Source organism: Gavialis gangeticus, unplaced genomic scaffold (genome assembly GCF_001723915.1).
Source record: "Gavialis gangeticus isolate Ggan-Ray unplaced genomic scaffold, GavGan_comp1, whole genome shotgun sequence".
Taxonomy (NCBI): Eukaryota; Metazoa; Chordata; order Crocodylia; family Gavialidae; genus Gavialis; species Gavialis gangeticus.
The window spans coordinates 36,279,117-36,301,961 of NW_017729027.1; the positions used below are offsets into that span (position 1 = coordinate 36,279,117).

Sequence of the window (22,845 nt, forward strand, 5' to 3'; positions counted from 1 at the left end):
CCCCCCACTCCTCACACACACCTATAACCTCCCCCCCAACGTCCCTAACTTACCCATGACAGCACCGGGGGCAGCAGGAGCACCATGGAGATGCTCTGGCCAGAAAACAGAGCACCTCTCTTGGAGGACTGACTCCTGGCTTGCCTCAGCGCACGGGTCAGGGACTGTGCCCTGCCCCGCTTTTTTCACCTGTGGTTTATTTTGGATTTCCAGGTACCAAATTTTGAGCCTGCACTGCAAATATGTAGTGTGGGGAATGTTTTATTGTTCCTGGCATGCATCTTGCTCTGTCTCAAACTCCTTTGTAATGCCGCAAGAGGCATGTGAGTGCTCATCTGGATGCACCCTCAGAGTACATAGTAATTGTTGTTTATCTCTGGATCCCTCCAATTTGGTAATATTCTTCTAGTAATTAAATGTCAAAACCCAAACCTTCAGATGTATCTGAGCTGCACTTATGGGAAAACAAACAGGTTGCCAGATCTTGCAACTGGGTTCAATTACATGCATAAGTGAAAGCAACCTCTGTCTGCTACAGTAGCCAGGAGTAGCTGAAACACAAAACTGTAGCACTATCACCACTACACCTGTAAACATGGCCCCATCTAATCTTTCCAGATGAGGTACCCCCACAGCATGCTAAGGTAGCCCCTGCTAGTGATTTTAAAGCTGTTCTTGTGCCAGAGGTGTGGAGAAAAGCAACAATATTGCAGCAGAAGTCCTTTCAAGATGTGGTTGTTTCAGACCTATATGGAAATTACATTTTCTATATGTTAGTCGAGAAAGGGACAGAGACGTATTGGGGTTTCCACTGCGTATTTGCTTCATTCTTGGTGCAATTTGGATGGGCAGTAGTGTCAATGGGCATTTATCTAAGTAAAAGCTGAATAAACACAGAGAAGGATATCAGGATTTGGACTAAAACTGTTACATCCTTGTATTTCCATTAATGCTATACCTAAAAAAAGGAATCCAGTCTTTCTAGCAAGACCTCTCATCATAATCTTTCCTTAAAAGATTTTTTTCTCTTCATATTTTTTCAATTTCTTTCCTAGGTATAATTGCCAACGCATTCTCATTTTCCATTTCATGACAGACATCATTTTAATAACTATATAAGCTCATTTTAAAATACAAAGACACAAAAACACAGAGAACAAGGCTGAACAGAAGCAATTTACGTGTATTGCATTTAACTGCCTTTTGCAGTTCTTTATTAGTTTTGTATTCCATCCACTTACGGGCTTTGGTCTACTAAGTTTCACTTCTCTAAGCTTTAAGCGTTAGTCTTACCTCGATCCTAGGCAAGCTGTTCGAGAAAATTATTCTGGCACACATCCAGGAGGGGCCAGCAGGGGACTGCATGCTTAGGGGCAACCAACAACCAACCATCAGTGGCAGGTCCTGTCAGACCAACCTGGTGGCCTTTTACGATCAGATCACCAGATCATTAGATGCAGGGGTAGCAATGGGCATAGTCTTCCTGGACTTCCGGAAGGCTTTTGACACTGTCTCTCACCCCGTTCTCATTAAGAAATTGGGGGGCTGTGGCATAGACACCCACACAGTCAAATGGGTCGCCAACTGGCTGGAGGGCCGCACCCAGAGCGTGGTAGTGGATGGGTCCTTCTCAACCTGGAAGGACGTGGGCAGTGGGGTACCGCAGGGCTCGGTCCTCGGGCCCGCACTGTTCAACATCTTCATCAGTGATTTGAACGAGGGGGTAAAAAGCACCCTGTTCAAATTTGCTGATGACACTAAGATGTGGGGGGACGTGGGCACACTAGAAGGAAGCAACAGGCTACAATCAGACCTAGACAGGTTACAAGGGTGGGCGGATGAGAATAGGATGGGATTCAACACAGACAAGTGCAAGGTGATGCACCTGGGGAGGAACAACCGGCACCATACCTACAGGTTGGGGAACTCCCCTCTTGTCAGCACGGAGGCGGAAAAGGATCTTGGAGTCATCATTGACTCCAAGATGAACATGGGTCGGCAGTGTGGGGAGGCAGTTAGGAAGGCCAACCGCACCTTGTCATGCATCCACAGATGCATCTCGAGCAGGTCCAAAGAGGTGATCCTCCCCCTCTATGCGGCACTGGTCAGGCCGCAGTTGGAGTACTGCGTCCAGTTCTGGGCGCCGCACTTCAAGAGGGATGTGGACAACATGGAGAGGGTCCAGAGGAGGGCCACTCCCATGATCAGGGGACAGCAGGGCAGGCCCTATGAGGAGAGGCTACGGGACCTGAACCTGTTCAGCCTCCACAAGAGAAGGCTGAGGGGGGATCTAGTGGCCTGTTACAAACTAGTCAGGGGGAATCAGCAGGCATTGGGGAAGTCCCTGTTCCCCCGAGCACCGCCAGGAGTGACCAGGAATAATGGTCACAAGCTGGCGGAGGGAAGGTTTAAGTTGGACATCAGGAGGCGCTATTTCATGGTCAGGGCGGCTAGGGTCTGGAACCAACTTCCAAGAGAGGTGGTGCAGGCTCCTACCCTGGGGGTTTTTAAGAGGAGGTTAGATGAACACCTTGCTGGGGTCATTTGACCCCAGTACTCTTTCCTGCCATGGCAGGGGGTCGGACTAGATGATCTGCTCAGGTCCCTTCCAACCCTAGAAACTGAAACTATGAAAACATGCCATTGGAATACTTATCTCTGCCAGATATGCAAAGCAGCCAGGGGGGATTCTGGCTTTACAAAGATAAGATTGAAGCCTGAGGAACGCATCAGTTTCTGAAGAACGTGAAAAGAAAATGAAGCCTTGGGAAAATGTGCAAAAGCTTATTAAATGTTTCCAAACTAAAAGTCACAGAGAGCATTGTTGTTCAAAACAGAGCGTTGTTCTGCATTGCAATTAAGAGTAATTTAAAAGTTATTTTCAAACTAAATATAAAAATTTCTAAGATCTTTTTAATGTCTAGATTTTCAAAAGAGTTATTAAAAGATCGTTCCATTAGACCCACCTGTTTTTTTAATTTATCTTCTCTTTTTCTCCATTGATTCCAAACCATGTTGATTCTGTGTTCAGAAATAGTGTCCTGAACTCCTTTAAACACTATCCTTAGTCATTTTTGCCATCTATTTGATGGCTACATCCTCTTCCAGATGTGAGCACTTAACTCCCATTACTCTTTCTTGGGAAGTGAATTTAGTGTAATAGTATTGGTATCTTTAGCAACCCCTTCCTACTAGCACAAAGGAGTGCAATGCACATGTATCTAGACAAGAAAGTGTATCTATTTCCTATTTGTGAAAGGTTTTACATAAATCATTTTCTCCCTAATTTACAAGTACAACTTCTTATCATTAAATTGGTCAAAAAGGATTCAGGACTGAATTCCTGTAGAATCACCAAGAAAACATAGGGACTTTCACCTGCTGGTTAGTAATGAAACGCAATCCAAAGCAGTCATGTATTAAAATAACTATGGGTCCAGAGCTATAAAACACTAAAAAAAGCTCAATGCTTGGTAAAGTTTAATCACATTAATAAGATTTATATGTTTTCATTTTTAATTTATGAATTAGTATATTTAATTTATTTCATTCAAACACAAAAACCTAATTTCCATTGAACTAGCCCTAGACTTCAGTCTTAGACTGCTACATCTTTAACACATGGCAGTACTCTGTTAGTCCACCCAGGCTCCAAAGCTCCTGCAAACTGGGTACATCAGAATACATTGTCTCACAGTATGTGCAGAGGGTTCGACTCCTGTGATGACTCCTAAATTCAGGGATCAAGAGATCAGACACAGAAAACAAGCCCAGACCTCAGGTAGATAAAAAAAAAAAAAAACCTAATTTCCTTTGATCCTTTACTCTTCATACTACTGTATCTTGTAAGCATATTATGTAGGGGACACGTTCAAAAAAAAAAAAAAAAAAAGGCTCAGTCTGTGCCTATGTACACAGATTCAAGTGATCTGGGACTTGTGGTCCTGACAGAAAAACTTACACAGAGACCTCTGACAGACATTTGAATGCTGAGCTGCTGCACAACCAGGATGCCATTATGAACACATCCTAACCTGCTATGGAGACCCCCAGTACTATACAGGGTAGCCTTGATTGGCTGATCCAGATTGCTTCCTGGGCTCTGCCTCCCTGCAGCACAATGAGGGGTTTGTGAAGGGGCTCCCTGTATAGCTGGAGCAGTAGAGTTCAGCAGGAGAGACTTACTGTGTCCCTGGACTCACAGGGTGGGTGGGAGCTGACAGCAAAGCAGGCTGGGTTGCTGGGGGACTGTGATGCTGTTTCTCTTAGAAAGTTCATGTACAGAAGTTCACTCTCCCAGGAGCCATTTAACCCTGATTGTATCAAAATTATTATTCTCTGTGTGTGCCCCCTTTTTCTCTGGGAAAAAAAATCCTGAATTTTTGTACACTTGTGGTTTCTACTGGGAGAGCAGTTACTCTCTCAGAAGAAGCTGAATATGTATACACAGCCTATGGAGATAGTACAGTTTATAAAACTAGCAGTCTTTAAAAAAAAAAACCCATAATGTTGATTCTTCCTTACAATCAGTATCTGCAGCTATCCAATCCCTAATTATTTGTCCTGAAGTCTGAAGGCTGGAATTGATGCCAATAGCCAAAAGGTACATGAATATTGCATGGCAAGAAGAAAGATTCCAGAGTTACTGAGCATACTGACTGCAGTGGGGGGCGGGGAAGGAGGACACCAATGTGACAAAGACAATTAACCTCCTTGAATATTTCACAAAACCTAGCTGCATAGGTGACAGTGAAATGTTGCTAAAATAAAAAGTATGGAAATATCTTGCTGCCCATCGTGTCAGTAACTGTTGTTTTCAGCATGTTATAACATTTGGAATTAGACTTGCATGGGAAAATGAATCACAATAACCAGATAGTATTATAGGTACAGTCCAACTTTACTTAATTTCAAAATACAACCTGTTTTCTAAAGAATATGTGCTATGTGCCATACATTAAAACTATAGCAAACACTTCAGGAGGTTGTATATAAAAATCTCTCGTATTCATTTATAGATCTCTGGGGCTCTTTGTGCTAGTACATTCCAGATTATCTCTTGAATATATCTTCAAATGCTATTTGCTGCATAGCAGTTATATATAAAAGCAATTCTAAAACGCAACCTTTATATTCATCTGTGGCTTGGATTTCATCACAGCTTTGGAATAGGCTTCAAAATACTACAGTTTTAGCTTCTGATCCTAGTGACAGCTGCAAAAGAAAAGAAGATTTTTTCACATGGATATAACTAAATAAAAATAAAAACCAAACATTCTAGGTCGTATCACCAAGTGTAGCTTCTCTAAAGTAAATGTAGCTTCTCCAGTTTATATCACCTGATATTCTAACTGATAAATATAGATGACAGAAATCACAGAAATACAGATTTCAAGGGTACCTCAGGAGATAATCTATTCCAAGAGTGCACAACTCAATCTATTGAGGGCCACATATAAGCTATATTTGAAGTTTGTTGATCCCATTCTTAAATCTCCCTAAATAATTTGTTTTAGTGCTTATCTGTCTTTGTAGTTAAAACATTTTTCCTAATATTTAACCTAAATAAAACCACAGATTATGTTGATTACACTAAAGCAGCTACATTTTCTAAACTTCCTGTTTTTGTTGTTTTTCTGTAAACTCTTTCTTTCTTAAAGTGTAGTGCCCTGAACCGGACACAACAGTACAGCTGTAAATGTATTCCATATGATAGGTTAAATGTATCCTAAGGCATTTAAAGAGCTGCTTCTTCATCAATGCTGAGTAAAGCAGAATAGCTGCTGCCTCTTGTTTTACATTCAACACTCACCTTCAGTGCGTGCTTCACTGTACCCTGAACTCTTTTTCTTCAGTATCATTGTATACTCAGTCATTCCCCACTTCATATTTGTGCATTTATGTAGTAGTTAGCAAAGTAGTTGTGCATTTATCTAGTAGTTAGAAAGTAGTTTGTCTTTCTTGAATTTCATCTTATTCTCAGGCCATCTTTTCCAATTACCAAGCTAAATTTGAATTTTTAGCCTGTTGTACAGCGTGTTCACAGACCTCCCAGCTTGATGTCATCCACTTATTTTATAAATACACCCTTTATTTCATCATCTATGTTGTTAATAGAAATATTTAATAGACCCAGACCCAACACCAACCCTTGTGTTACCTCACTAAATAAGTCTTTCCTGTTTGACCGCAAGACCTGGATAACTACACTTTGAATACCGTTTTTCATTCATTTGGGTATCTGCCCCTCAGAAATTTCATTTAGACCATCCTTCTCCAGTTTGCCTATGTGAATGACGTGACTGAGTCAAACCCTTACTTAAGGCAAGATATATCACATCAACTGCATCCTCTTAATCCATTAGGCCAGTTACCTTGTCAAAGAAAGAAATGAACTGGTTTAATACGATTTGTTCTTGACAAATCTATATGTGCTCTTTCTTGCCACCTTATTATAGTCTAGGTGCTGACACATTGATTAACAATTTGTTCCAGTATCCTTTCAGGAAATGAAGTTAAGGTTGTCTCTTCTACAGTTCCTGAAACCTTCCTCCTTTTTTTTTAAGCACAGGTCATACATTTGACTTTCTCTTGTCTTTTGGGACTACACCCATCCTCAGTGGATCTTAAAGATAATCACTAATGGTTCAAATATTGCTTTGGCAAGTTCTTTAAATACTCTAGGATACATTTAGCCTACTATCTTGAATACATTTAATTTATCCACCTGTTCTTAAATGCTATTTCTGTGTTCTGTCCTGTTTCCCATGCCCTTGTTGTCAAGATTAATTGTGCTAGGCATCTGGCCAGTTAACCTTTTTGTGAAGACTGGATCAAAGAAGACTTCTCTATATCAGTTATTTATCATGTTCCCTATTTAGTTATAATCTATATCTACATTCTCATCTCATGTACTGTCTGAAAGACTTGCATTAATTTACCGTCATTAACTTTAATGGACCTACCCAGGCATAAATTTACCTGTAACCAAGTACCTAGTAATCTGAATACTTCATTTGCCATTCATCAACCCTATTCTTTTGTTCCTGTTCATTCAATACATTACATGAAAAAATACAGCCTTTGGGGGAAGAAATTTATCTTTGCATAAATTCTCTGAAGTTGTGTAAATTCTATAGCACATACTTAAGTACTATAAAATATTGAATAGAAACTGCAAAACACAAGAAGGAGAAAGAAATGATTTTTTTAATTAGGGAGATTCCTTACTAGTTGTCCTTTAAATTTGTGTTCTAAAGTAGCTGTATTTTTACTCTACTGTATGACTAAGTAGAATTACTATATACTAGTAGATACTGGTAGAAGGGACTGTAATTAACAGAGCATAATCAAACCAAATAATTAATTAAAATAATGTAGCTAGAACAGTCTATCACTTTATTGGAATACATGCAAAATGCTGTTAAAATTAAGTTAATGTTAATGTTGATGAAAATATATTAGTGGTTTGAGTATAATCAAGACAAAACTGACTTTAGCTTAAGCAAAAAAAAGAACATGAAAAAGCCAATACTTGACCTGGCAGAGACACAAAATTGTCTCTTTGGAAGCCTGTAGGAGAAAGATGGTAGAAGAGTGAAAATGAGTAGAAGAATATAAATACGCAGTACATTATATATCACAATGCTATGAACATTTCACTTGTAACTAATTTGACCCATACGATCACTTCCATCTTTCTAAACACAAAGTTCTCTACAGTTATGATCCCCAATTTTGTTTATTGTATTCAATATGATTATTCAAGTGTGCAAACATTAGTAGGATCATGCCTGTAATGGGCTTGGGGGTCCACCCCCAGCATCCGATAACCCCAGGTGGTCAGACCTACCCACTGCACTCTTCAGCCTCCCTCACCTCCTGTCTCTCACCATCTTTGCTGCTCCCCGCTCTTAGCTCTGTCCTTGAGGCTCCTTCACCCCCAAGTTCAGTCCCAGGTCTCCATACTTCCCCAGGGGTGCTCCACCTTTAAGACAGCCTCTACAGGGACTTATCAAGACTATATATGGTCTGGCAGACCCTAAACATGCTCACTGGTCCTCACAGTGCCATATGGGGTATAATTGTGACCTCTAACTGCCTCCATAGTCATCCCCTTGCCTCATAGATATTACTTGGTCCCAACCCAAAGCAGGGTTCTCTGGCCCCAAACCAACACTCAGCCCCTCAGGGCGCAAAACATATGTTTGGGCTTCAGTATCCACAGCTTCAGCCCTTTTTCAATGCCTGAGCCCCCCAGCCCAGGTTCACCACCTCAGACCTGGCCTTATCCTTTCATATTCCAGCCCAGAGTAAATCTCAATTTGTAGAGCACCACTGGCACCCTACTATATGGCCTCCAAACTTCCTCCATAGCTGCAACCTGGTCCTCTGGCCTGATTTGAACCCAGAATGCTAAGCAAATGGTTCAACTCAAATGTGAACTCTTCCTCGCGTCTCTACCTTCTATAGCTCTCCTACCCTATGAGGCAGGCTTGTTCCCCAAGCCTCCCAAGTACCTTGCTTAGACTGAAACACTCCTTCCAGCAGCCAGTTTTGTTCAGAATTCCTTCCCCTTTGGCAGCCAGGGCCAGACTGCCCACCCAAGTTCAGAGGCCAGGCTTATATGCACCTACACCCTTCTCCTTTCTGGTCACCTGACCCAACTCTCTACCAGCAGGACCCAGGAGCTGCTGACTCCCCAATCAGCATTTTTGCATTCTGTGGCCTGCAGCTCACTTTAAACAGGCTACTCACACCGGCTGCCCCTTGCCATTAGGCTTTCTGCAAGCTGTCCTGGTTTTGTTCCCCCTTCCTAATAACAGGGGTAGGGTTCCCCTGCTAATGTCTCAACTAGTAAAAAGCCATTTCAGTAGATAAGGTTTGGTTATTAACTTATGCAGTATCTGAATAGATACAAAGTAGCCTGACATATAATAATGTATACAACAATAAAGTTTTTACAGAGTATAAAACCTTCAGAAAACTACAGTTTAAAATGCCTGCCTCTGAGTAAGTTCATGCCTCTTTTTATTACTTGTATCAAACCAGTACAAAAGCCATGCCTGAGAAATGGATAGAATTCATTGATGATGGTAGTTAAAATGGCATAAACTGAATGTGAAACATCAACGTGTCAAATTTACATAGCACTGCTATCCTCTTAGAGATGTTGTATTTGAACAAGTGCCTAAATAATGTATTTCCTATAAATTTATCCAGAAGACATTTAGGAACAAAGCTTATAGGCATATGAACTATAAATCAATGCTTATTTTTTACAGTAATACCATCATAATCCAGTAATATTTTTTGTCATATTAGGGTAATAGTCATGGCAATGGCAAAAAAGTGTTTTCTGTGTTACATTCTTCTGGTTACAAACAAATTTTACTGAAGCCAGTAGATTTACCTGAGATTTACTCTGTTGCATGTGGACATATTTGGGCTCTCTAAATATTAATCATAGTTTTCCTTCAGCTTCTGGTCCATTTAAGAAGTTAATGACTATGCACAGGCAACATTTGCAGTTATTACTCCCTTACGTTAAGCAGCAAAAGCAGCAACTGTTAATGCTTGTTTAGGCATTAATTAAATTTTATTTCACTAAACCATTATAGGAACATTGAGTGGGACTAGTAACGTGGTGCTTGCTTGGTGAAAACTCATGAAAGTTAATGAGAGTTTTGCTTTATGGAGGGATACACACTGGCCATGTCTATACATGAACTTAACTGCAGAGTAGACTAATTAGCTGTGAAGTAAAGCATCACCATCTACACATGCAATGCTATTAGGCTACAGTAAACTAATTAATTCTGCTGTCAGGGACAGTACTATCTTACAGTGGGATTATTAGTTGTGATTAAATGCATGCGTAGACACTGACCACAGGCCTAAATTGTACCCAGTCAGCCCATCCAGCAGGGAGTCAGCCTCCTGCCTGGCCATACGACTCTGAACTTCTAGCATGCACATGCCCCAGTAAGCCCATCCACCCACTGATGCTGCCACCTGGAGCCTGAGGCTGACCCCTCCCTCCCACACACACTCCCTGCCAGCAGGGCAGGAGTGGCCTTAGTACAGACTGTTCCACCCTGATTCAAACTGCTGCTGTCCCAGGCACATGTGTAGACACTACACTCAGGAATAGTTTAGTCCAGATGAAACTGCTCCAGAATTTATTGCTTTGAATTAATTGCATATGTAGATGCACCCACTTTGACTCAAAATATTTTTTCCAAATTTAGAAGAAAAGCAAGCAGAATTACCGTTTCAGAGATCATTGTGCGCTCGGATCTTACAGTATCTTAGACTTTTTTTTAATTGTGTAATTCAGGAGTCTTTTAGCTTGCTATATGATGCTACATGTTGCCTGAATTCCTACATCCATTATTTAACCATTTACTACCTACTAGGCCCTTAAACAGCTCTACTATTTGAGCCTGGGGAAGGCCAGAGGGGGAATATTGACTTTGCTTTGCCAAATTACACACCAAACAGAGTATAGGTTGGCTATATATCTGGCAAAAGATTGACCCTTAAAATGTAATTTTTAGGACAAGGACTCCTTTATACTGTGGACATGTTACCCGCTGTGGACTTCTATGTATAGAAAACCTAAGAATGGTTACCATTAACAATATCTAATGCTGATCTTTGACCTGGGATATTCCATAGGGAAATATATACAAGAACAATGCATAACATCAGATTATACTAACATTTTCATAGGTTTTATATATTGCAGAACTTTTCCCATTAGAGTAAATCAGAAGACTAGCTTCAAGGGGAACAAGTTGTTATTTTTATAATCTCATGAACCTGCATGAATGATTGTGACTATCAGTGAACTCAGTGGAGCCAAGGAGCCTTCATTTCTTTTTTTTTTCTTTTCCTTTTTTTTTTTTTTGGTAAATCAGGACCTTACATCACTGGATACCAGATATTTATTGTAGATGCTTTAGAGATCCCAGGCAGAATAACATCAGTATATTGTTTAAACAAAATAACTCAGCTAACATCATATGAGCCTAATGAAGCTTTACAATGGAAACAAGATCAAAAACTTAATCATAATGGCACCTGAATCCCATATATTTTAATATAAAGGCAATGAGAACATATACTTAACAACAGCGTGTGGAAGCTTTTATTGACTCTGCATTGATATGTTTTGCACCGTGTCAAAGGGCAAACTCAGTACAGAGCATTATGAGTGCAGTTATAACACATGCATCATGACTTCAGAACTCTACAGATCTGTTTACTGTAACAGATGATGTTAACTAACTGGAATGACTGGCATACCTCTTAAGTGGATTTTAAAGCAGTGTCCCTCTGCTCTTCTGCAGGTATGAATCTCTCACTGTAGAGAGTGTTTTCAGGCTCTGGAAATTTTCCTTTGCTTGTTTCTTTGCTTTCATGGGTAGGCAGCAGGTTTGATTTGTTTTGTGTTGTTGCAGAATGAAGCTAAATATGCATAAAAATAAAGTATGGTTATTCTAATTATGACTGTATTTTCAAATGAGTGCTTCTTTGGTGGGGGGCATAAAAATGAGTTATTAAATGGAAGTGCTACAACCCCTCCATACATCTTCCCTCCAAAATCAAAATAATTTATAATTATGTGCTAATAATAATTCATAATTCATTACTGCCATGTTGATATTATTGATATTTTCTTACCTTTTAATTTCTTTACGAAAAAATATATCTGTAGATGATTTCAGAAAAAAACATATTGGTGTGAAAAGAGGCTAGAAGACAGAAAGGTCTGGGATTCTCATTATAGCACAAAGAGTCATGTCAGCTTTGTCACTTGAGTGACTTATGCTTCCTTCCATTCAACTGTACAAATAGGACTTTGCTAAGAAATATATGCCATAGCTAGGGCTGAGCCCTGAAGTTTATGAAAGCTATAAAAGGGAGTATGGAAAACAGAGCATAAGAGGGTACATTCAGCATACTTTGTCTCTCCAGTAAGGAAAGGGTTGTGATGTATTTCCATATTTCTGAACAAGTACTACTGCAGATGCTTAACCTTGATCAGCTCCTGCCTGTTTTTCTCTGAGGTGAAAGGCAAGTAGAAACGGCATAACTATTGACTTGAGGATTCCCCAGTGTCAAACAATAGCCAGGAAAAAAGTATTATGGCCAGAAAATGCTGCTATAATCCAACCAACAGAAAGTCTCTATGGGTTCATTCAGACAAGATGGGTGCGTTCTTGTAATGCTGCAGACGGATGCATTCAGACAGGAGTGCACCACATACTGCATATACCACATATGCAGAAATTGCCACACTGCTAATTTGCAACATGGTAGATTTTTTTGACACTGGAAGATCTCAGTATAAAAAAAACCCCGCATCTGAAAAAAGTGGGTTGGTGCATGTGGTGGCAGTGTGAGCTGCCCAAAACCAGAGCCTGGCCAGCCGGCGTCATACCCAACTGCCAGCCAAGCTCCGCACACCAGATCATTGCCACTGGAGCCCCAGAAAGCCCCCAGGACAGCAGGTAAGGCTGCTGGGGCCAGCCCGGGTGCTGGTCCCAGTCTCCCCTACTGGGAACAATTTGCTGTGTGCCACAGTGCACAAGTGTTCCCAGGTTCAAGTAGCAGTGGCACAACTATGTTCCACTACTATTTGTCCCCACTGAAATGCATTTATGTACTCAGCTGGATGTACCCTATGTGGCCATTACTGGCTGGTGCCATTCAGAAGAGTGTCCCTAATGTCCTCCAAGCCAGCTTCAGGATTGAGGATATAAAAATTGCATAAAGCCACTGTCTACCACACCCAGGTAATAATATCTCCTCCCCTGTCTTCAGGCTCCCCTCTACCCCCACAAGTCTACACCCACTGCAGCTACAAGCAACACACCTTAATGGGAAAGATACCTCTGATGGCATCCTCTAGACTAAGATTGAGCTCACTCTTAGGCTCCAGACATACCTTGGCCTCAGCTCTACTTCTCCTTAGACACTAAATTACTTTGCTCCCTGTTAGGATGGCCTGCATGAAGTTCCCAGCCCATGGTCCTTCGACTGTGTCAGAGAAAATCAGATTAAAACAAAATTAAAATAAAGCTTTTGCATAAGATGCCTCAAGTGAATACTTTACAAACCTTAGTGAAGGCAATTCCCTTTGGTTTTTTCCTTTGCTGATCACCACATGCAGTCCTGGAAACATTAAATAACCCACTGCCTATTAGATGGCTACTTTCCTGGGAAGAGAGGGTGAGGGTATAGAACTGTACCTTTACAAACTCTCCTTTCCAACAATCTTTTCCTTGTCTGCCTATATCCTTAAACCAACATGGTTACAACCTATACCCCTTTGCAAACTAGGATTTTTGTGTTTTCACAAGGTATGCAGTATTACTCAGTAATTCACTCTGTAGAACAGGACATCACCAGCATGGAGAAGACATTTTTAGCTGACAATAGCAATGTCAAGATTATCAGTGTCCTTTCAAAATTTTAATAAATTGGTTAATAAAAAGTGACCAGAATGTTTATTTAAAATGAGAAATATTAGCAAAACAGTTCCACAAATCTTAGCTTCATTTTAACACAGCTGTTCCATACCATACAAATCTTCAGAATTCAACACTGATCATCATCATTCCAGAAAATGGTGAAAACTCCACACTTTCAAGAGTATTTTCAGAAGCAGTACAGATTTCTCTATTGGATGTAGCATTTCTAGGAGTGTCTCATCCCAATGGTGTGCTGCCAGTACTTTTACAAAGCCTCCTAATTTTTTTCCTTCAGGTCTGCAAACCTTAATCTCCAGACAGCATAAATTGATGAGAGATGCAACAAGAGAACAAATTATCTGTCCATTTGTTTTTTCTCTCTATATAGCCATAAGCAAGGAAAAACATAGTATCAATGGAGAAACAGACTCTCTGAGCTATATATATGTATGCTTTACTCCTGAAGGGTACACAGACCCAATAATAATGCAGCAGAGTGATAAATGTGTATCATTTAACAATGTATAAGGAAAGGAAAAGACTTTTGGAGAGAAACCACTGAACTCCTCCAGGAATTTTTTTAAAAGTATCTGACATATCTCGTATCTGTTTCATTCCCAAGGGAAAGTCATACGATCTCAGAAGTACCTCAATAACTCTCCAAACATGATTGTTAGTACTGTACATCCATAAAAGGAACTACAAAGCATGCAAAGAACTACAGAGAATAAAAAGACAACATGAGTTGTAAATTCACTATGGAGTCTTAAAGCAAAGCCAGCAAGGGACTAGATGCACTCACCATTCTCCTAAATTTAAAAAAAAGGCATTATACAGGGCAGATCACAATTTAGGGAGATACAATGAGAACGAGAAGAAGAATTGCTCTGAGAAGGAAGAAGAAAGCTGTGGAGGGGCATAGATCAGATGTCAATAATCAAATAAAGACTGGAAAAGAAAGGGAAATGGACAAGATGAAGGTATAAGCAAAACGAGAGATGGAGCAGTTTTGGAAAAGGGAAAGCAGTGGGTAAGGAGTCAGATAGACATAAAGAATTACATAAAAAACACAAATGTGAAGATGATGTTTTGAAGTAGGTCTCTAAACCAAGAAAAACCTGATGAAAGGTGTAGGAGCAGGCACCAGTGTGGTAATGTGGCTCAACAAAACTCCTGATCGCTTCCATTAAGAACCCTTTCCAGTAATCCTGATTCAAAATGAAGGGCAAAAGTAGCCCCTCACCTTAGAGAGGGGTGGACATCATGAGATTCAGAAAATTGAAATGTTGGCAACATACGATTGAAAAATATCTTGCCTCACTTGGGGATTGATATTATACTCATTCAGAAAACCCCCGTGATTCATGTTGGATACAAAGGGGTATGCAGAAGGGAATGTTTTCCCTTGGAACTTTGGAGCCTGAGTGATTTATCCCTGAGCACGGGTCTCCAAATTCCTAAGTATTGGGTGGAATTGGGAATTTGTGGGGTGACATTCAGGTTGCAGAACTCCTAGTCAAAGTAGCATCAAATTAGTCCTCCTTGTTTTCCCCCTCCTATAGTAGGAGGGGGAAGGGAAATTGTAAGCCATGGTCCCCTAGCAACTTTGTTAAGGGTGATACATGTGGGGGTGTAACAGGGAACCCTATCCCTGTTACCAAGAAATAGGACAGTCCCTTTAAATCCAGAACCTTCCAGGCACAGCTGGCTGGTCAAGTCGGGGTTAAGGATGGAGCCCTGCCAGCTGGTCAGGTGACAGGAAGAGGAAGACCAGAACCATATAAACTGCAAGTGGAGAAGGCCAGGGAGGCAGCAGAAAGGGGGACTTTTGATGACTGTGGTGCAGCTGTAGTGGCCTCTTTGGGAAGAATATGCTATGCTGTGAGACAGAAGATCAATCACATAAAGTAAGCAGGCACTTTGCCTCTCTTATTTCTTTATTATTATTTTCATTATATGGCCATAGGAGCCTATGGTTTATATTTGATGTTAAAAAGGCTGGTGGTTTGTGGCTGAGGCTGTAGCGGTGGAGGAAACCTCATTAGCAAGGGGTGCTGTGATAGAGGGCTCAAGAAGCCCTGCTCTACTAGGGGTGCTGCACTAGGGCTGTGAGTCCAAAGTTCTTTGAAAGGGAGATAAGAACCTTGAAACTAGGTCCTAGGGGGTGGGCTTAGGCGAAACACCCTAACTACAGAAAGAGGGGCAAAGCTGAAGGGGGCTAAGGCCCCAACAGTCTGGCACCACAAGGGTGCACAGTGTAGAAGGGCCAGTAGGTCTGGTGTCACTGAAAGCATGTAACGGAGGGCCTTGAGCCTGAGTGCGTTAGAGAGCTAGAGCCTTGGAGTAGAGCCATGATTAGTGGGTTTTGACTAAAAGGCCTAGCTAGAGAGAGAGGGGGTAAGTCCACAATGGCTGAGACCCCAACATAAAGGGAAATATATAAAACCATCTGTGAGACACAGGGCACATCAAGGGGAGGTGGGAGCATGTATTTTGCCCTTAAGGCAACACCTCATTATCTTACGGGTGGTGAACCTGGAGCCTGTCTGGGAACCTGTGGGTCTGCCTCCCTCTTTCTTTAGAACCAAGTAACATCAAGTCATGGCAGGCAACTAAAGGGGGGAGAAGCTGATCCCCAGAGAAGAAAAATCCAGCAAGACTTGATAGAGGCACACTTACCAGCATATATATATTTTTTTTCTTTATTTTATTTTTTTTTTTTAATGCAGCTGAAGATGGCCCCCTGCGACAGGAGGAAAGGAACTGGAATTACAGCAACAAATGAGGGTTCAGTGCCAGCCTTAGAAAAGGCTGAAAAGTTTAGGAAGCAGGGCCAGTCTTTGAATTTTTATGCTGTCCTGAGAAATAGTACTTTATCATTCCCACTCCCAAACAATAAGATTTATGCCCACCATTTGGATGCCACTACATGTAGAACTACCCTGACAATTCAGGAAAAGGGAACTTAGTCAAATGATTTTAGAGGATCCAACTCCAACTTTGACTTATTTTCCATTGAAGGTGTATGGACACGTATGAGGAATCCCAAGCTTCCTAGTAAGGACTAGATTTTAAAATGAATACTTCCCATGGAAAAGAACTGAACTTGTTTTTAAAATGTAAACTATTCTAATCCCCTAAAGGCAGGCTCTGGTAACGAAGTGTGGGCTCACACATGTGATCTCTAGCACATTAGTTTCTATTCCCCATTATTACCTCCAGTCCTGTATTTTGTGGTATCCATAGACATATGACTGTCTGATTTTTTTCAAATCCCAGCTCATGTTTAGTGCTTTCAAATAGACTATAATTTCCCTTTTCTCATGATAAATGAAAAGAACTAGGTCAATGATGAAAATGCAATTAAAATTTGAGGAAGATCTTATTTATGTTGCTAAACTCATCTAAAAAACTTTGAAATAATTAAGAGAATTCTGCCTTTGGTATAATGATGCCTCAGTAGTCAATAGCCCCTCATCTCCTATAGTTGAATTCATGCTGTAGCCAATAGATAGAAAGTAGGTTATGCCTTTTTATGTGAATTTCTAAAAAGCCCTCCATTTTTTTCTTAATTAAGATTTTCACTTATATTTCAAAGCTTACAACAAAGTATCTGGTAGTTGATTAGAGTACACATGTTATTTCAAAGTTGAGACAAAGATTTAAGTTCATGTTGATAACCTTACAAACAAGCTGCCCTCTTTTGACAAAAAGGTTTTTTTCTATTTTTATTTTTTATTTTTCTCTATGCTTTTGCACACAGTGAATTAGCAGCATGTAGGAAAGGGCTTCAGAATCACTCAAGAAGTGTATTATCTGATTGTAGACATTATGGTCTTAGAGCTTAGAGCTGGAAGAGACTGATATTAGGTCACTGAATCCATTCTGCAGCAAGTATTATCTGATCTACTATAAGATATTAAACTGTTACTGCATTTTATCTTAGCCAAGAAAATGACAGTGGGCAATACATGATGCAGCTTCCTGTATACTGTCTGATGTATTTTATAAGAGGGAACTGTCACATTTTGAAAAACTCAACCTGTTCACAGTTTCTGCTACTTGCTGTGAAAGTAGTATTTTCTGATATTTAGAATAAAGAAAGCTACTAGTACAGTGACTGCAGGGTGTGAAATGTTTGTTTCTTAATGGAGCTCATTATATACATTTTAACAGTTCCCATTTGCAGCTATAAAATGTGTGACAAGTATGAATCAGAAACCTGAAAAAATGAAACATAATACTACCTGAATTTCTTATAAATGGCAGAGACACCAAAATGTTATTTCATTTGTTTGTTAATAGCAGTAAATCACAAACTTTTATGCGGTCCATGCATTGGCCCCAAATATTTTTGCACACTTTTGTACAACAGAGGGTACCATCTCTCATGGATATTGCAAGGAAGTCTAAGTTGGCATTTGTAGACAAGATACAACTAGAAATATAAATAAAACATTATTTGCTTACCTCCTTTGAGCTTAGTGCTTCATTTTCTGGAATAGGCACGATAGGATGACTGGGCTACAGAGTAGAGACAAGGACATTGAAGCAAGAGTGTACATGGAAAAAAATATGCAGGTGTGAATTACATTTCAGAAGGCAAAGTGATAGGGTCAAAAATGCCTAACAACTAAGGAGAACACTCTCAGATGAACAAATGGCATGGAGGCATCCAGTTCCCACTGATGTGCAGTAAGAGAGGGGTACCTTTATGCCTTTGATTACGTAGCCACACTACCATAGAAATAAAGAAGCCACTTCGAAGAGACACCTCAGTCAGAATCACCAAAAGGGAAAATCCCTACATAAATGTAATATTTGGTACAAGCCGTAACATTATTTGGAACTTAAAGTCATTGTATTTACAATATTTATCATTTACATTGTCTAAGATAGCTCTCGAGAGAATGTTCTTTAACCTTAGATTTAAAAGACATCAATCTTTCACCATTTAACTAAAAATGCTGTTTGACCTTAATTAGTCCATGCAAAAAGGTTTGTACATTTCTGTTTGAGTACTAAGGACCTAATCCAAAGACCACTGAAGTCGGTATATAGTCCTACTGATTGCAAAGGCTTTTGGATCAAGCCCTAGGTGTGCAAATAAACCAAAATATAGGTAGTTATACATTCAAAATTTGGTAATAATAGCATCATTATTTTTTGTTCTTATTCATAGATTCATAGATGTTAGGGTCAGAAGGGACCTCAGTAGGTCATTGAGTCCAACCACATGCCGTGGGTAGGAAAGAGCACTGGGGTCAAATGACCCTAGCCACGTGCCTGTGCAGTCTCCTCTTAAAGACCCCCAGGGTAGGGGAGAGCACTACCTCCCTTGGAAGCCCATTCCAAATTCTGGCTACCCTTACTGTGAAGAAGTTCTTTCTAATGTCCAACCTAAATCTGCCCTCTGTCAATCTGTGGCCATTGTTCCTAGTTACTCCAGGGGGTGCCCTAGTAAATAGAGCATCTCCTATTCCCTGCTATCCTCCCCTACGAATTTATAGGCAACCACAAGATCACCTCTCAGTCTTCTCTTGCAAAGGCTGAAGAGATCTAGGTCCCTCAGTCTCTCCTCATAGGGCCCTGCCTGCTGGCCTCTGACCATATGAGTGGCCCTTCTCTGAACCCTCTCAAGATTCTTCATATCCCTCTTGAAGTGTGGCACGCAAAAATGGATGCAGTACTCCAACTGCTGCCTGACCAGTGCTGCATAGAGGGGAAGCATCACCACCCTGGACCTATTTGTCATGTATCTGCTAATGCATGATAAAGTGCAGTTAGCCTTGTTGATCACTTTGTCACACTGATGACTCATGTTCATCTTGGAGTCAACTATGACTTCAAGATCCCTTTCTGCTGCCATGCTGCTGAGAAGGCCATTCCCCTGCCTCTAAGTGTTGTGGTGGTTCTTTTTGCACAGGTGCAGAACTTTGCACTTGTCTTTGTTGAACTGCATCCTATTTCATTCTGCCCATTTTTCCAACCTGTCCAGAGCCACCTGGATCCATTCCCTACTCTCTGGTGTGCTAACTTTGCGCCATAATTTGGTATCATCTGTGAATGGTATCATTGTCATCATCATTATTGTCATTGTTATTGTTATTAATAACATTATTAACAACAATGAAGATGATGATGATGATGACAACAATAATAATGATGCTGCTATTACCAGATATTAACAATGGTAATATTACCAGGTAATAACAACTACAGGTATTATTGTGAGATAATAATAATAATTTTGTAAAGTCTCTCTGAGCATATTGGATTTTGATATGTTGGAATGTATTCATATTTTCAGTGAATGCCAAACGTATCAAATAACTGTTCTGGCCTTATTATTGGTTCTGAATGAGAAATTAATATAACTAGTTCAATTGATCAAACAAGTAAAAAAACCCTGCCTTCATACTGAATAAAGAGTCTTGAAACTTTATTGAAAGAAGGAAACAGTGTATTTGTCAAACTGTTCAAGTAGTGAAGGTGCATCATGTAGAGACTGATACTTCAACATGTCCAAGGTAACAAAGGCATGATTAGTCTGTCACATGAAGTTTGTTTATGACAGTCAAAATAAGTCCCAAATGACTTAGCCCAAACAAGTGTCTACTGATTCCAAGTGCTATTTTGAGGTTATGTCTGATAAATAAGAGAGCTGTGCCTGAAATCAACAAATAAAACTGGGTGCTTTGAAATGAGACCTAATAAATGGAAAAAAAAAACTCTCTCTCTCATATATATATATATATATATATATATATATATATGTTTGCCCAACACTCCTTTTTCAAGTACATAATTTGATATCGACATCTAGAAGGAAGTGCAGACTCACAAGAGTCAGATTTAACATCATAGCTACCACATCCACTAGCTCCTGGATCCACAATAGCAGTGCTGGGTCTTACTCAGCCTGGTCCTCAAAAATCTCTTGACCAGATTGAGTGATCCTAGTAACTTTACCCCCTCTATCAGCTCTAGCAGTATCCTCAAAAACAACTGAAATATGAAACTTGCATTGCTGTTCTCACATCTCCCTCATGTCTGCTGTTCCTTCCCATCTTATTTCATTGCTATATCTTTGTTTCTTACTTCGTTTAAAAAAGTCTGGTTCAGCCAACCAAGACTGCTGTGAGCCTGTAACCAGAAAGGCAGATAAAAGTAAATCTTTAAACAACCTGATACAGACACAGGTTTGACAGCTCTTGGAGCAGCTGATAAGACTGTACACTTGCCAGTCTTCCTCTAGTAGCAATACTGCACCTTAAAGTAAGCACCAGAAGCGGAAGCTGCATTTTCTATCATTGCTGTTCTTTTGTCTCCCCTTTTCTGTATGTTTATCCTGTCCTGTCTGCAAGGAACCAGAATAAGACTAACATAAGGGCAACAGATGCTCCAGCCCATTGCATGTAACATTTTATCTGGTCCACAAATTAGGTATTTATTACCATCGTCAATATAGTCCAAAATATTTATTAAATTTGGGGCTTCCTTGTTAAAAACTAAAGGAATGGGCAATAAAGGATACTGGTAAAATGAAAGCCTTAACTAGCATATACCATTTCAAATGCTTTAACGGGTTTTCCTTTTCCCTCTATCTTTCATAGAAGTTCTAAAGGAGTTTTAATAGTGATTATTTGCCAGGTGACCAAGCAGACCAAGGTCTCTCTGCTTGAAACCCCAAATTTAGCTCATAGTTGGAGTGATGTACAATGGTGTGGTACTGTCAATACCTTTGTCCCTCTGCATTTATTTATTGCATTGCAATGAACACAACCAGTGGATCAAGTATTATCTCAGTGGGATTTATCACTTCTGCATCCCAAGAGATGTAGCAAAAAAAGAGTTAAATACCAAAACAAGAGAGACAGTCTTAACATCTTCCATCAGAAATTCTTTCCTAGCAACATAAACACTAAAAATACTGGCACCAAAAGATAAACTGTAAACATTTCTTTCACAATAGCTTAAGGCTCATCCATTTATCAAACCCAAATAAATTAGCACATGACATGCTTTCGTTAGCTCCGAAAGGGCATGAATATGATTGCACCCATTTAACAGTGAACATGCTGCTTATGAGCTGTTCATTATTTGCCATAATACAAAATCATATGCGACTTTGGTAAGATATATGCAATCAGTCTGGATCACCAGTGCAGGTGAATCACATTTTAATTTACCCGCTGGTCAGCAATTGAGTTCTCTAGGAGGTATGAATTGCCCACCACTTGCTCAGAAAAAGTAGCTCTGTAAGCAGGTGGTGAGCTAAGGTTGCAACTATCATTTGTCTCCATTAAGAAAAAAGACCCATTCTATGTACAAATTGTGCGCACAGCAAGTCCATGAAAAAAATGCTTTTATTACTGTGCCTTTGTACTGGTCTATCTTCTTGATTCAAATTCCGCACCTTATCGATTTTAAAATTATTCTCCAAGAGCAAGCCCCATCCTCCATATGTCACTCCTCATCCACTACAACAGTGCCAGCCTTCTTCATCCTAATCCCAGTCTTTATCTCCTTCTCTAACTCCCATTTTGAGCCTTCTCATTTTATAAATAAAATACATAATGGTCCCAACACAGGAAAAGAATTTACAAGCAGCTTTCATAACCTATCAATGCCCTTAAAGGAGACAGTTAAAAAATAGAGGGGATAATGAGGATTGAACCAGTTAATGAGTATTTCAGTGAAAGAATGAAATAAAGAATTCTAATACAGTCTGAAGACTTAGGGAAATACTGGATATAGAGTTCATTGAGGTCTATTATTTATAACTTCTATAATATACAAATGCTCGGCCACTATCACTGAAGACTGTGTCGTCTAGTCGTTAGCACTATGAACTGGAAATCTGGTGACCTGACCTGGTCACTGAAGAGCTGCTCAACCTTTGGAATATCACTTGAGCCTACAGCTACAAAGGACCTAAGGCACTTGAAACTGGACTTTTAAAAGAAAGAAATTCTTCCAACTCAACTTTTGAGTGTCTAACTCTTAATAAGGGGCTCATTTCCTCATGACCCAAATTTACTGTAAAATTATAGCAACCGGGAAAGAATAAAAAATCCTACAGCATGTTAAAATTATTTAAAACTATCAAAAATGTATAGCTAGTATGAGTAATTATGTTATTACTGCTTCTCTACTACTACACTGTAATATAGTGTTGCTAATATTCCTTCCTGCTCTTTGAGAGATTTGTGTTCAGTTCTCTACAGAGACTCAGTGATGTTGGCCATTCTATTCAATACCCATGTGCCTCAGATAAGAACACTTGATTTTGTTCATCTTTCCTATTTAGCCTTCAAGTGATATGAGCAGGGTCTTGCCTATCAGTCTCAGGGTTTTAGGC

The 22,845-nt window shown here is 40.0% G+C and overlaps 1 protein-coding gene across 1 annotated transcript in view; it reads right to left on the reverse strand.

Moving 5' to 3' along the window:
* Positions 1-5,035: 5,035 nt before the first annotated feature.
* The window catches only part of MLIP (muscular LMNA interacting protein), a 303,596-nt gene continuing 285,786 nt past the window's right edge, over positions 5,036-22,845 (reverse strand). The window contains exons 13-16 of the mRNA XM_019520562.1: positions 17,952-18,005; positions 11,311-11,472; positions 7,540-7,572; positions 5,036-5,214 (exon numbers count right to left, since the gene is read on the reverse strand). Coding sequence (XP_019376107.1) covers positions 11,314-11,472; positions 17,952-18,005 — 213 coding nt within the window. The 3' untranslated portion in view covers positions 5,036-5,214; positions 7,540-7,572; positions 11,311-11,313. The remainder of the gene's footprint in view (positions 5,215-7,539; positions 7,573-11,310; positions 11,473-17,951; positions 18,006-22,845) is intronic.